This window comes from Chelmon rostratus, chromosome 13 (assembly GCF_017976325.1).
Source record: "Chelmon rostratus isolate fCheRos1 chromosome 13, fCheRos1.pri, whole genome shotgun sequence".
NCBI lineage: Eukaryota > Metazoa > Chordata > Actinopteri > Chaetodontiformes > Chaetodontidae > Chelmon > Chelmon rostratus.
Window position 1 is genome coordinate 4,132,571 of NC_055670.1, and position 13,174 is coordinate 4,145,744.

The 13,174-nt window shown below is 41.5% G+C and overlaps 1 protein-coding gene across 2 annotated transcripts in view; it reads left to right on the forward strand.

Moving 5' to 3' along the window:
* satb2 (SATB homeobox 2) overlaps positions 1–13,174 on the forward strand; it is a 45,025-nt gene that overhangs the window by 4,425 nt on the left and 27,426 nt on the right. For both annotated transcript variants that reach the window (XM_041950572.1, XM_041950573.1), the window contains exons 2-3: positions 5,043–5,258; positions 9,390–9,575. In XM_041950572.1, the coding sequence (XP_041806506.1) occupies positions 5,087–5,258; positions 9,390–9,575 (358 nt within the window). In that variant the 5' untranslated portion in view covers positions 5,043–5,086. The remainder of the gene's footprint in view (positions 1–5,042; positions 5,259–9,389; positions 9,576–13,174) is intronic.

A 13,174-nucleotide genomic window follows, 5' to 3' on the forward strand; every position in this document is an offset into this window, starting at 1 on the left:
AAATTCCACAATAATGTAACCTTCCCTAACAGCAATCATTTCTCATAAACAGCCACATAAAAAGTTTCATGTTGTTCCCATTTTCTTTTCAGACTTTAAAAAACAAATTCGGAGAATCATAATTTTTGTGCTTCCTCCTGAGTGTTTTTCTGCTCATTGTCTTGCACATGAATTCTGCTGAAAGTTTAACAGCAGGCATTTCGAAACACCCCAGCTTCATTATGCCTGGCCCTCCCTGTGCATACATGTATGTGTGCATTCAGTATGTGTGCTTGGTTGACAGCAGGGCTTTTAATATCACCCCGCCTCCTCCTCCTCCTGCCTTCTTTTATCTGTGCTGCAGAGCCAAGCATTAACCAATAGCTTGATAACCCTGCTATAAAAGTGGATCTCAAACGGGAAGAACAGCTGTATCTGAATATTTTCCTATAGGTGACGCCTCTCCCTGTCTCCCCTGCTATCAGTGCTAATAATGCTCTCATAAGTCACTCTCTGTCTGCTTTGCATGTTAAAGGCACAACCCTTCATTAGCAGACACGTATCATAACGGTAAAAGAGATACCGGAGAGGCAGTTAGAGCAGAAAGGTTTGGCTTACTGTCTGCAGCTCTGCAGTGTTAGAGGTCAGTTGCATTTCTTACTAACGCTTTGAGATCCATTGGCTTCATGCATGTACAGATTGAACATCATATTCTGCTGTTTTCACCCTGTTATACCTCTCTCTTCTTTCAAATCTCAGAGCGTAAGTGTGTGTGTGAGTCTTGGAGCTGCAGTGTTTACTGCTCTCTGTTTCCTGTACACTAAGAACTTATCACAATGGGATTACAGTGAAGAAGTGTGTGGGTGGGTGTGTGAGGTTGTTGGCGAGCGGAGTTAGAAGGCAGGAGGCGACATAAAAAACGATTTCTTCTTCACTGCATTTTAAAACCATATGTCGATTGAGGAGCATTTTTCACTCTACCTGTTGCTACGCTTACATTTTTACATTTTATACGCGTCTTCCTTCGTCAGAGGCCTGACATTAACACAACTGCATGAAACTGGAAGTGTTTTTCCAAACCTCATCCAGGTGAAGCAAAAAAAAAAAAAAAAAACACAAGAGAGAGTGATGGAAATAATAGTGGAAATAAAAGTGGAAAAAGTCAGATTAAAAGACAGAAGGCTTTAAAAAGTGGAAAGCAGCTTTCATGGATCGTTCTGAGTTCCTCTGCTGCAGCTCCCACTTTACACTTATTTACACCAGTCATTATACCATATGTCTTTCAGATAGAGGGGACTACCAATCAGTGTTTGTCAGCCGTCTGATTTGTAGAGTTTAGGCTGGCTTTGAATTACATGTTAGCCTTTGTTTGTGTGTGTTTACGTCTTTGAGCTGGACATATTGTTTATAGGTGTGTTTGTTGTTGTGTCCTACTCTCCTATTTCTTTGGGTGTGTCGACATTTTTGCTCTGCAATCTTGTCTTTGGCTCTCGGTGTGTATTTGTTATGTCTAGAACGTGTAATAATGTGGAATTTGATAGTGGCTTATCATCAAAACACGAGGTTGTCCCAGTATCAAACACAATGCGGGACAAACAGAGCAGAGTGGGTTCTTTCTTTATGTCTGATGTCTCATAGCAAATATTTCTTAAATAATTAACAGGTCTGGAAAGAAAATTCTTAATAATTAATTGAACAGTTTCTCTGAGGGCCATGACAGTTGTCCAGGCTGGCAATAAATTGGGAAATATGCCATGACCCTCTCCTTATCAAACAGACATTACATTTGGTACCTGTTTCCATAGCAGATATGAAACAGCTCCTCTTATCGCTTCTTTATTAACTATTTGACAAGGTGTGTGATAGTTAATATCTCACACCTTATCAAACAATGCAATGCAGATGGGTTTAGGATAGAGATAACGATCAGAGTGTTCGAAGGCTGATATCTGTGTTGCTAAATCCATGATTTTAGTGGCAGTCAGAGCCATTAACATGGGATGTACTGTATCCCATCAAACAGTTATCTCGTCGTGCCCACATTTGTTTAAAGACGGTCTTCAGGGTAAAATGTTATTGCACAACACACCCATAATAATTGCATAAAATAGATTAGCATTTATCAGTCTGTGACCGTGGATGTTCCTGTGCTGTTGTAACATCAGACACGCACGTCCACACACAAGTCAGGCAGCACTGCTTTATCGTTTCAAAAAAAAAAAAAAAACTAGCAGGGATATGAGAAAGTGTGCGTCCACGTTTTCAACGAATCATCGATTCATCAATCCAGTGACAGAGTAAACACCCCGTCTGTATGTCGGCTCTCTGATCTCCAGCATATAACTGCACACTGACACATTTCCATATTTATTCTCAACTCTATATTACACAATCCTTTACTGCTGAAATGAAGTGCCAGTTGTAAAAACCGAGGGAGCCTACATATGACTGCCAGTCTGACACAGACAGAGCTGCCGTCCTCTGCTTATGGTCCGGAGAACCTTTCTGAGCCTTCGCTGTTCCTGTGACTACATTGTAAAGGAAGACTGAAGTAAAACCTCGGTTTAGGACGAGAGAAAGATAAAAGAGCTGCTCTACTAAAGCAGCCAGAACAAACTGTATTTAGGTTTTTATTGATGTTCAGTAATTGTCAACAATTTTCTCTGATGAAGATGAAGAATACTACACCCTGATAGCTCACCTGTTCCAGGATGTCTCCTTACTGCAGCAGCCCTTTGCTGCATGTCATCTCCACTCTGTCCCCACTTCCTGTCTCTCTTCAGCTGCATTATCAGATAAAGGCAAAAAATCCACCAGTTAACAATCCGTTGTTAACGGATACATTAACAAACACTTACATATGCTTCAAAATATGCCCCCTCTGACTGTACGTGACCTTGTAATCACCTGACAGGGTAATGCTTGTTGTTTAGGTGGGACGTCTTATCTCTGGGATGGCACCAAGTGAGCCAGGGTTGGCAAAGAATGCACAACACGATAAAATTCTTTATCTCTTGGGTCAAATACCAAATGAAATGTAATTGACGCAGGATGTGTTCGGAGATTAGATGACGGTGGGGAAGAGCGAGTGTCTGTTATAGTGCGTGTATGTATGCATGCATGTGTGGCCCAGGTTAGATGGCGAGATGTCGGTGGGGCCAGGCCTCGATAGGGATCGTCGGAGCTTCGGCAGGTTGGGACCTGTCTGTGATAAAGACAGATTCCCTGGGGGATTATTTTTAAAGGAGAGGTGAAAGATGCAAAAATAAATAGTGTTCGTTTTGGCTCACTAGTCTGTCCTTCCTCCTGCAGTGACACTTTTATAGAGCAGGTAAAGTTACACTTATCGTCGCACTGAAGAGCAGCGCTGGCTGGAAATTGCAGCGGCCAGTGAATTTCTCTCAATGCTCTGTTATATTCAGTTGTTCTTTATTGTAGCTACAACATTGTTAGTGGTTAGATTTATTTGCAAAGCCTCCCTTTTTCTCAGCAAGCCTCACATTGTGAATTATAGCTACCACTCTACTCACATTTAAACCCATTGCTTTCCACTCAGTGTAACTCTTTGAACTTGTTTTCTTTTTTTAAGCCACTTTTATTAAACTCTGCCACTTACATTTTTGGCGTCTTTGTCTCCCACACTTTTTAATCATGCCAAAGCTAATGTTTTTAATTTATTATTCATTTTGAAATTTTGCCCGAGCTCTTAATACTTCTCAGATTGAGAGTTTTTTTTTTTTTTTTTCTTTTTGCGGTGGATGGTGTTTTTCAGCTGTGTTGTGTAAGAACCAGAGTCGGTATAGAAGGTAGAGAAGAGGCGAGAGGGAAAGAAAGAGGAGGAGGAAGACAGAGAGACACCACCACACAAAACATTGTCTTTTGTTCGGGGTTACGACAGCTGGAGCAGTAAAAGCTGCACAAATATTAAAAGTGAGGGGGGTGCAGTTTCTAATCGAGCGCTGTGGAGTATGCCACACTCAAACAACAACCATGGATTCTCCCTCATTTGTTCTGGTGAATTGCTGGCCAGTGTCACACAGTACTGAGACCCGCTGTGTTTTTCCACTCTCAAATCTGGTCACTAACTTGATTTCCATACTCTAATATGAAAACCTCCCATGCTTGCTCTCTCCTCTCTCTTCACCACTTTTCCACGGACAGTTCCTAATCTCTCTCTTCATTGAGGGTCACACATGCTGGCAGATATTGTCCAGGGGCTCCTATGTAAATAAAAGCAGTCCATTTGGCCTGAGCGAGCTGGCTGCTCTTTGATACATTGGCGCGTGTCCCCTGTCTGGCCTGGCAGCGTTTCTAATGGCATTACCCTATATTAGACATTTGGCTGACGCTCCCTTATCAGGGGACACCAACCCACGAGGCCCACACTCTCACAAATGTTGGGGGTTGTGTCCACGCATGTTATGATGTATATGTACTCATACATAATAAGTGTAAACACACAAGTGATCCTAAGCTGTCACTGCCTAGTTTACAGTCTCAACAGACACTGATAGAGCACAGTTTCCATCATTTTTTCACGCTTGTCCTTTAAAGGATTAGGGTGGAGCTATCCTTAATTTTTTTAACTTAAAAAATGTATAGTTATACCTGTGTATAGTTATACCTTTTTAAGATCTATACTTTCATTTTTCCTCGGTTTTTCTCATTTTTTCTCAAGCAGTAAAGAGTGCGTTTGTTGAGGACTAATTTAGCTTCATATTAATACGTACAGTATTTGATGCTCAGTGTTTAAGGCAGCAGGGGGTGAAACTGACCAAACCAGATATGTGTGGTGATAAAGGAACATGCTATCCAGTGCAACAATGTGGCTCATTTATGTGTTTTTAATAGTTTTTGGATAACAATGGAGCTCTATGGCACTATATGTTCAATGGCACAAACAAGATGCATTATTACTATTCAGTTAAATACAGTCAGATTTGAGTTGACAATAAAAATATAGATTATCACCATCCACTTGAAAAACATCAAAAAAATCTATTTCCCACACAGAGTGACAGCTTGTATTCCTGTCACCACTTTATTCCTATATGTTTTCTCAGACTCGTTCTCTCTGGCTGGAGCTCCTCTGGGGGTCTGGAGGAGGATGGAGAGAGGAGGGGAGAGTCCCATCACCCAGGACAGCCCTGAGCGGAGGGGAGGCAGCCCGGACCTCAGCGGCCTCCCACCGCCAGGGAAGAAGGGCCGATTGGAGCTCAATGGGAGCCCCACTGGGCCACGCATGCGCCACAACGGAGCCCCACCAAGACCCCAAGGAGGTAAGCAACATGTTGATCGAGACATGTATATCAAAGGAGAAAAAATGTCTTGTTGTTTATTTATTGTAGGGAAAGATTCATTTTAAAGCAACAAACTTATTATAGGTGGGTTCATTTGCATTTTCAATTTGCATGCTTGGCTGAGGTGGAAAAGTTAGTGTATTGATATACGCAAAATGCAATGTAACAAACAAATGTCACATTTCCACATTGTTCTCGCTTATCTGAGCTTTGACCAGGGTTCTCCTACTGACATCAGGCTTTAATGGCACCTGGCTGAAGACTTAGCACCATCAACTGTTTATCAAATAACTTGCAACATTCACATGACAGTAGTGGACAGAAAAGCACAAGAATTACATTTTCTTTTGCAGATTTATGTAAATTCGGTTGAAATAAGCCTTAAAATTGGATGAAAGCTTTCCTTATGAAAAGTTAATTGATACCTGCTCTTAAAATGTGGTTGATGATGAAAAAAAAAAATTAAACATCTGAAGAAATGAACAAGGTTTCCAAATTGCACTCATCAGTGGATTCCTGGAATGCAGATTTTTGCTCAAATTGAGACAGCTGGATGACAACATGTCAAAACAGCTCTTGCCATTTCACCCAGGTGTCAGAGGTTTTTGAGCTCTTATGTACTAAACCCAAAGACAGCTCTTGGCTCTGCATTGAGCCACATCCTGGGGTTGAGTTGAGTTTGGCTCAGTGTGCTGTGTTGTAATGTGGCAGCACTGCTGGGAGAACCCAAGCTGTTTCTGCACTGTTAATCTATAAGTCTGGAGGGAACTGTATAATACAGGCTTACCAAATAAAGGAGATTGCTCCATATAAACAAGATTTATACAAGTCACTCTGGGTTATCGATCCCTGCACTTATTGTGAAAGTTGTTTCTTGTTTATGTGCGCGTGTGCATGTGTGTATGCACTTATTCTTCTGTCTTGTGTTGCCCTAGTTTTGCAGAAATGTCTCAGGTAGTTGCTTAAACTCTTGGTTTTCCCACAACATTTTCCTTTAACTCTCCTTAAATGTTAAAAAAAGATGTTTTATGAAGATGATTTTCTCATTTTTACATTTCACATTGACTCAAAAATCCAATTAAAAGATGCATTGCAATTTTAATCACATCAGTTGGAAATACTATAAATACTATGTGACTCATTTTATACAAATTTCCCCTAAAATTCATCCTTGAATTCCTGCAAACCTCTGGGATCACTTTGGAACAGTGGCGGCTGGCACAGCATGAGCTTGTAAAGATGCACCCATCTGTGGTTTTGGAAGAGTTGAAGAGTTTAAGAAGTCAACAAGGAGCTCAGATTTGACCACAGTAAGAAGACTTGATATGTTGAAGTGGGAGAATGAATGAATATTTAAATGTGCAGAAGAAGAAGAAGAGGAAGGAGAAGAAGAAAACATTTTTATGTGGGAAAAGTCATGAGAGATCGAGGGAGGGACAGAGAGAGGAAGGAGGATGGAGGAAGGGGTTTCCTGTGCTGAATGGATGGTTGGCCTGTAATAATGACGGGTTGTCTTTGAAGACAGGAAACTCAACGTGTCTCCTCCAAACCGCACTGCTGCCACGAGGAGGGGGCCACACACACACACGCAACAGCATGCAAACACAAACACACAGATTTACGCGCTCACACACACCATATGTCCACATTCACTAACTTCTACATTGTGACACTCACACCCAAGAAATGCTGCCAAAACACACACCCACTTACACTCCACACACACACACACACACACACACACACGCTCACAGCACACATATCTTATTTTAATGTCCCCGTTCACTCATCCCCATACATATTAGAGGGATTAGAGGTTTGAGGCAACATCACATCATCCAAACCAGATCATACAGTCAGTGGGCAAATCACAGGACACTGGATATAAGAGAAGACAGACTAAGGTGGAGACAGAGGATAGAGTGAGATAGAGCCAGAGAGAGAGAGAGAGAGAGAGAGAGAGAGAGAGAGGAGTGCTGGTCGGAGGGAGCTGCCCTGTGTTGACAGTTATATTTCCCTGTTGGGGGAAATTCACTTACTTGAATTGGCACAGTGCTCCAGTGTGTAATTCACTCCATGAGAGCCTGGAGGACTGGGAGCAGAGTGATTAATGAGGAGGAAATAGAAATATAGGAATTGACTGATTAAAACAACGGGTGGGATGGATCTGGGCTGAGGAGGGGGTGGTTGGGGGGGCACTAATGCTGCATGCACCTCATGCGATTGTATGGAGGAGTGTGTGCATGCATGCTGGGAAAGGAGGCAGATGTGTGTGTGTGTGTGTGTGTGTGTGTGTGTGTTTGGTATTGTGTGGTATCAATGCGGTAAAACACATTGCCGTGCCCTGTGTTATTAGTGCTGGGAGGTTGCCTAATGCTCTCGCTCCATCATTTCTTCAGAGAGCTTTAATTAATTGCCAGTTGACAGGTGGCCCAAAACCAAAAGGCTTTTAGGAAAAAGCTGATATTGGAGGAGAAGGATTGATATTAGTGCAGGGAGCCAAAAGGACACGGCTGCCGGGAGAATATGTAGATGTAATGTAACCAGATACTGAAAACTCTGAGGAGGAGCAAGTGCTTGTCTTGATTTAAATTTAACTGCCCTGTTAGTAATGTACAGATTATGAGGATACTCATAAGTAAATGAGAAACAATGCAGGTCCATGTGTCCTGATATGAGATTGTAATAAGCAAGACAGAGGTGAAGAATGCTAAGATATCGAGCAGATGAATAGCATTTCCTCAGCCCCTCAAAGTGTATTTCTATGCAAGTACTGCAACAAAAAATAGCACAGCATGGCATGACATGTCCAAAAACTGGAAGCGATGTCTTTGGTTTGTAGTCAGATGGTTAAGGTTAGTTTCACCTGTGACATAAGTGGTGACACAGTGTGAAGTACCTGAAAGCTGTTTCCATACACTGTCACCCTATATGATAGCAAGAGGTAATTCCAGGGATAAATATGATGTGGTGGGTAAAAGAAAAAGAAGAACATTGGTCATTTGTTCAACCGCTTAATTACATTTTCCCTGACAGGAACGCTTGAAGCCTTCAAACAGAGACTTCGGTCTGTTTCAGAACTGCAGCGTGACGTTCTCAAAGTGTCCCAACACCTTGTAGGGAGAGCAAAGCATGTGAGCTTGACACGTCACGTCCTGTCTCCTGCCACCTGTCAGCGATTTTTAACCTTTAACCATAGTGCAGATCAGGAAATGAATATATGAATCATTTCTGAAAAGAAAATGCTCACTGGAGGCTTTTTGGAGGCCATAGCAATGACCTATTTGTCATTTAGGTTAGAGGAACAGCTGAGATTGGTTAGTCCCAGGTGGTGATGAGCCACATGTTTAGACCCACGAGTTCAAATCTTCTCTGGGTTTATTTGAATTTGTTGTTTAAAATAATTGTTAAAAGTTCTGAACTTTCCCGTGTTGCTGTGGTGGGGGCTCAGGGTTTGCCCTGGTTTGCTTCATCCTAGCTGTGAACCTTTTCCACAGAATCTGGTTTGGTTTTCACCTGGACTGAATTTGCATCTTTGAGGGAGACTCATAGTGTCATGTAAATCCAAGTTTTCTTTTTTATCCTTTAGGTCTCTCTCTCTCTTATTAACTCCTCATATTTCATACTCATGTTTTACATCACTTGTGCTTTAAATCTTTAAATCTCGCTCTCAGGGTTTTGTTAGTTATTATTTCTATCTGTTAATACTCTAATGAAAGTGGCAGTTATTGTCAGAGCAGGTCTTTTGTATAGACTTTGCATATCAGTCAGGGCAGCCATTCTTTTGACTGTCTATCTAATAGACTGTTAGATTAAATGCTTGGAAATGTCCAGCGGACAGTGAACAGCACTGTTACAGTCGATTTAGGAATGCACATAATTTGTTTTACATCATTGCTTGATTGTAGCTTATTGAGAATTTCAGGTGTTGCAGCATTCAACAGTGTAAAACAAAAGGATGAAGTGATTACAAGCTTGACCCACAGTAAATGCAGTCCACATGTTAGCTGTCTACGAGGAATAAACTGTGTTGTGATCACAGAATAAAAGCCAGACATTAAAAGAATCTTCTTGTTGTTTTCTCCTTTTCTTTCTCCTCTTCCTCAACAGGTCTGATGATTCCAGTGTTCTGTGTGGTGGAGCAGTCAGATGGAGGCATTCAGACGGACGGATGTGAGGGAAGAGAGGAGCATGCAGAGTTTGTCTTGGTCAGGAAGGATATTCTCTTCTCTCAGCTGGTGGAGACGGCTCTGCTGGCCCTCGGCTACTCCCACAGCTCGGCCGCACAGGCCCACGGTCAGTCGGAGAGACAATGCAAAGTGCATCTCTTCACATTTCTTTATGCTTCCCGTAGCTGGAAAGAAATTTGACATGAATGTTTCAGATTTTCAAAATAAATAGTGATTACAGCCCTCAGCTATTTTGTAAGCCAAAGCTTTTGGGCCTAAAATTCTAATTCTAAATGCATATATGCATATGTGTGTGTGTGTGTGTATAAGGTGGTAAATAATATATATATATATATATTTGACCCTTTGAGGTTGCTGTAGCTGTAGTGTTTCAGCTGCAGAGTTAGCGAAGTGAACAGCAAACTTCAGCAGCTATTAGTCTGTTTGCACAGAGCAGAGGAAATATATGCTTGTAAGTATTCAGCACTGGCTGCTACTACCAGTATCTACCAGGCTGCCACTTCAACCATTTTTTGGTAGACTGCGTGGTGTGTTTAGGGTCGTTGTTTTGCTTCATGACCAACCTTTTGTCGAGCTTCAGTTCAAGGATGGATACCCTGACACTGTTCTGTAGAATTCGGTGGAACGATCCAGAATTCATAGTTCTGTCTATGATTGGAAGCTGCCCTGATCCTGAGGCAGCACCAAACCACGACACTGCCACCACTGTACTTCACAGTTGGAATAAGGTTCTTATGCTGGAATGAAACACAACACATTTAAAACCAAAAAATTAAACCAAAAAAATTCTACTCTGGAGTCATCCGTCCACACAATGTTCTTCCAATGGCCTTCTGGTTAATCCATGTAGCCTTTAGCAAACTTTAAATGGGCAACAGTGTTCTTCTTGGAGAATAGTGGTTTTTCTCCTTGCTGTCCCACCATGCACACCATTCTTTCATGAACATTAACATTATTGTGATCTCCTTGCTCTTCGAGTCCTGGGGACACTATGCTGTCCACTCACTGTCTGACAGTGGACTGGCGAAGGCCAAACTCTTTAGAAGTGGTTTGCAACCTTTTCCAGCCTGGTGACCATCAATAGCTTTTTCTCTGAGCGCCACATTAATAAAATGCTGCTACATTAGGCCCACCTCAGCAAAGCACATGAGAGTCCTCGTCTGGGAGGTCTTTCCCTGGGACAAAGAAATTCCCAAATGGGCAGAAGTTAGTTTTTCAGTGGTGAAACTGAAATGAAAAAAAGAAAACCAAACAGCTAGCTGGAGGGGTGATGACAGTAGAGATAGCCATCATAACTAATAAATGAGTGTCACCTAAAAAGTCATACTTCAGACAGAAATACCATACCAACGGACCTTGCAGTTATGGGTGTTTAGCATCAGTTATGGGTGTTTAGCATCAGTTATGGGTGTTTAGCATCAGTGCAGCTAAGTATAAAGAATATCAGGGTTCTTCAAATCTATTGTTACTATACTAGCATTTATATAGCTACATATCAGAGGTGAAGCTGCCTGTATTTGTTCATATGAAGATTAAGGCTTTGTGAGCTATGGTGCTACTGACTCAGAACTGAATGCATGCAGCTTAGGGGTCCAGACTGGAAGGTTTGAAAGGAGACTCTCTACCTAATCGGCAGCCTGAGAGGAAAACTGGCTGTTAGATCATCTACTTAGCACAGACACTGTACTGTTACAGTGACAGCGAGCACAAGAGTAATTCAAAAACACAACTAAGACACAGACAGAGCCTATAAAACTCATTAAAGACACAACAAAGAGCCGGACAGGAATGTCTCCACAAGACAAAAATACACTGTGTTTTTGTGCATGTGAGCAAGTTTGTTTGTGTGTGTGTGTGTGTGTGCGTGCGTGCGTGTGTGTGTACAGTATGTGTGAGAATGTTTATGAAGCAGAGGAAAAGAAAAACTCTGTAATTTATTGTTGCACACATGGTAGTCATCTGCAACAGGACAGTGTCATTTACTGCTGTCTTTTTCAACTATGCAGAAAATTCTATCTATGGAAGTTGCCTCACATGGATATAAAATGCTAAGAACAGAGTGACAGTAAGCAACATGGCTATGACAATAGACTAAAAATGGTGGGAGAGCTCCATATGTTTGAGATCTCACTTGAGTGTTTGCGTCTTGTTCAGATTAAGTCTGCGGACTCATGAGTATGCAGACATGGTTCTTATGTGCACAAGACTGCATGTGTGTGTGAGTATGTGTGTGTTCTCCCCATCTCGTAAATACACTGCCACAGGTAATCCCTTTACTGCCTCAAGGCCAACAGCTCTTATCAGGCCTCCAGCCCACCTGCAACAGACTGTGTACTCTCGACCTCCACCTCCACCTCCACTTCAGTTTTCCCGACTCACATCCAGCAGAGCAGCATGCCTGCACTGGTCCCATCTCAAACCAGTCACAAGTCTCAGTCTGTTGCATACTGAGTTTTAAACAACACTGTGTCAGGAGAGTAAATAATTTAATAGAAATCAAGAGTAACAGTTACTAGAATTGGCTCAAGATATGTTGAACTTAAACCTGAAGTCTCAGATAAGACAAGTCCAGCTGATGAACTTATTTTCTGAATTTCTGGAATTGCAGACAACACAGAGAGCAAAATAGCAACTTAACACATGGCTAAAAAAGCTGTGTTTGGATATGTTCTTTGGTTAAAAATTTCAAGCCTGTTGCACCTCTGACCACATCCAACTGTGATGCCACAGTGTACTGAAACACCGTGCAGTAAACCTGCACATCACCGCAGCGAGGTGAGCTGTTAACAGTCCATAGAAGTCAGATTAGTTACTTTAGGCACATATTGTAACTTCCAATGTGGTTGCACATCAAAACTTCCAGGAAGCTTCACTGTTTTCCAGGATACTTTTGGCTTTTTTGTTTTATTTTCCAGTAAGTGGAGAACTGCAGCACAGAATTCCAGGTTTCCAGGAGATGTGCATGACCTCTCATTGCCAAGTCTAATGAAACAAATAACTACCACTGATTTTGTTATTTATGTATCATTGAATGCTCTGTGTTACGTGGGATTAAATGGGACAAAATTAGACCTCATAAAAATAAAGACTAAAGAGTAAAGATTCACGAATAATGAATCTTAAATACAAACATATTTCTGATCAAATGTAAATCAGAATCTGGCAAAAACTTCTTTACAACTGCACGATAAGATATGACTACTCCCGTTCCTCCTCTGCTTCTTTGGCCAAAGATTTTCTCTCTTGCTTTTCAAGAACACCAAGGTCTAAATTAATGATAACTGAAAGTGAATATAGGCAGTATGTAAGTATTAATTACCTCCTGGGTGTGGGCACAGGCATCCAGTCAGGATACCTGATCGATGGTGAATCTCAAAAATCAGATGCAGCAACAAACATAAACAGTCAGTCAGTCACACAGGTTTTAAATAAAACCTCATGTTAGCTTAACTTATTTGGGCAAGAAAAGGCAAGTGACTAAATTGTTTCTAAAACATCCATCAAAAGTCAGAGAACTGACGTCCTGGTTCAGCTTCAGCCTACTCGCTGTAGATGTGCACGGACACAGGTCTCCAAATAAAGTGGAAGCAGTGATGTGTCACCAAATTCCCTTATCTCAAGAATTACTTATTTATAGCCAAAACAACAAAAATGACAAATTGTAAAAAAAAACATAATTATCTTTTGATTATGTACGATGCTAAT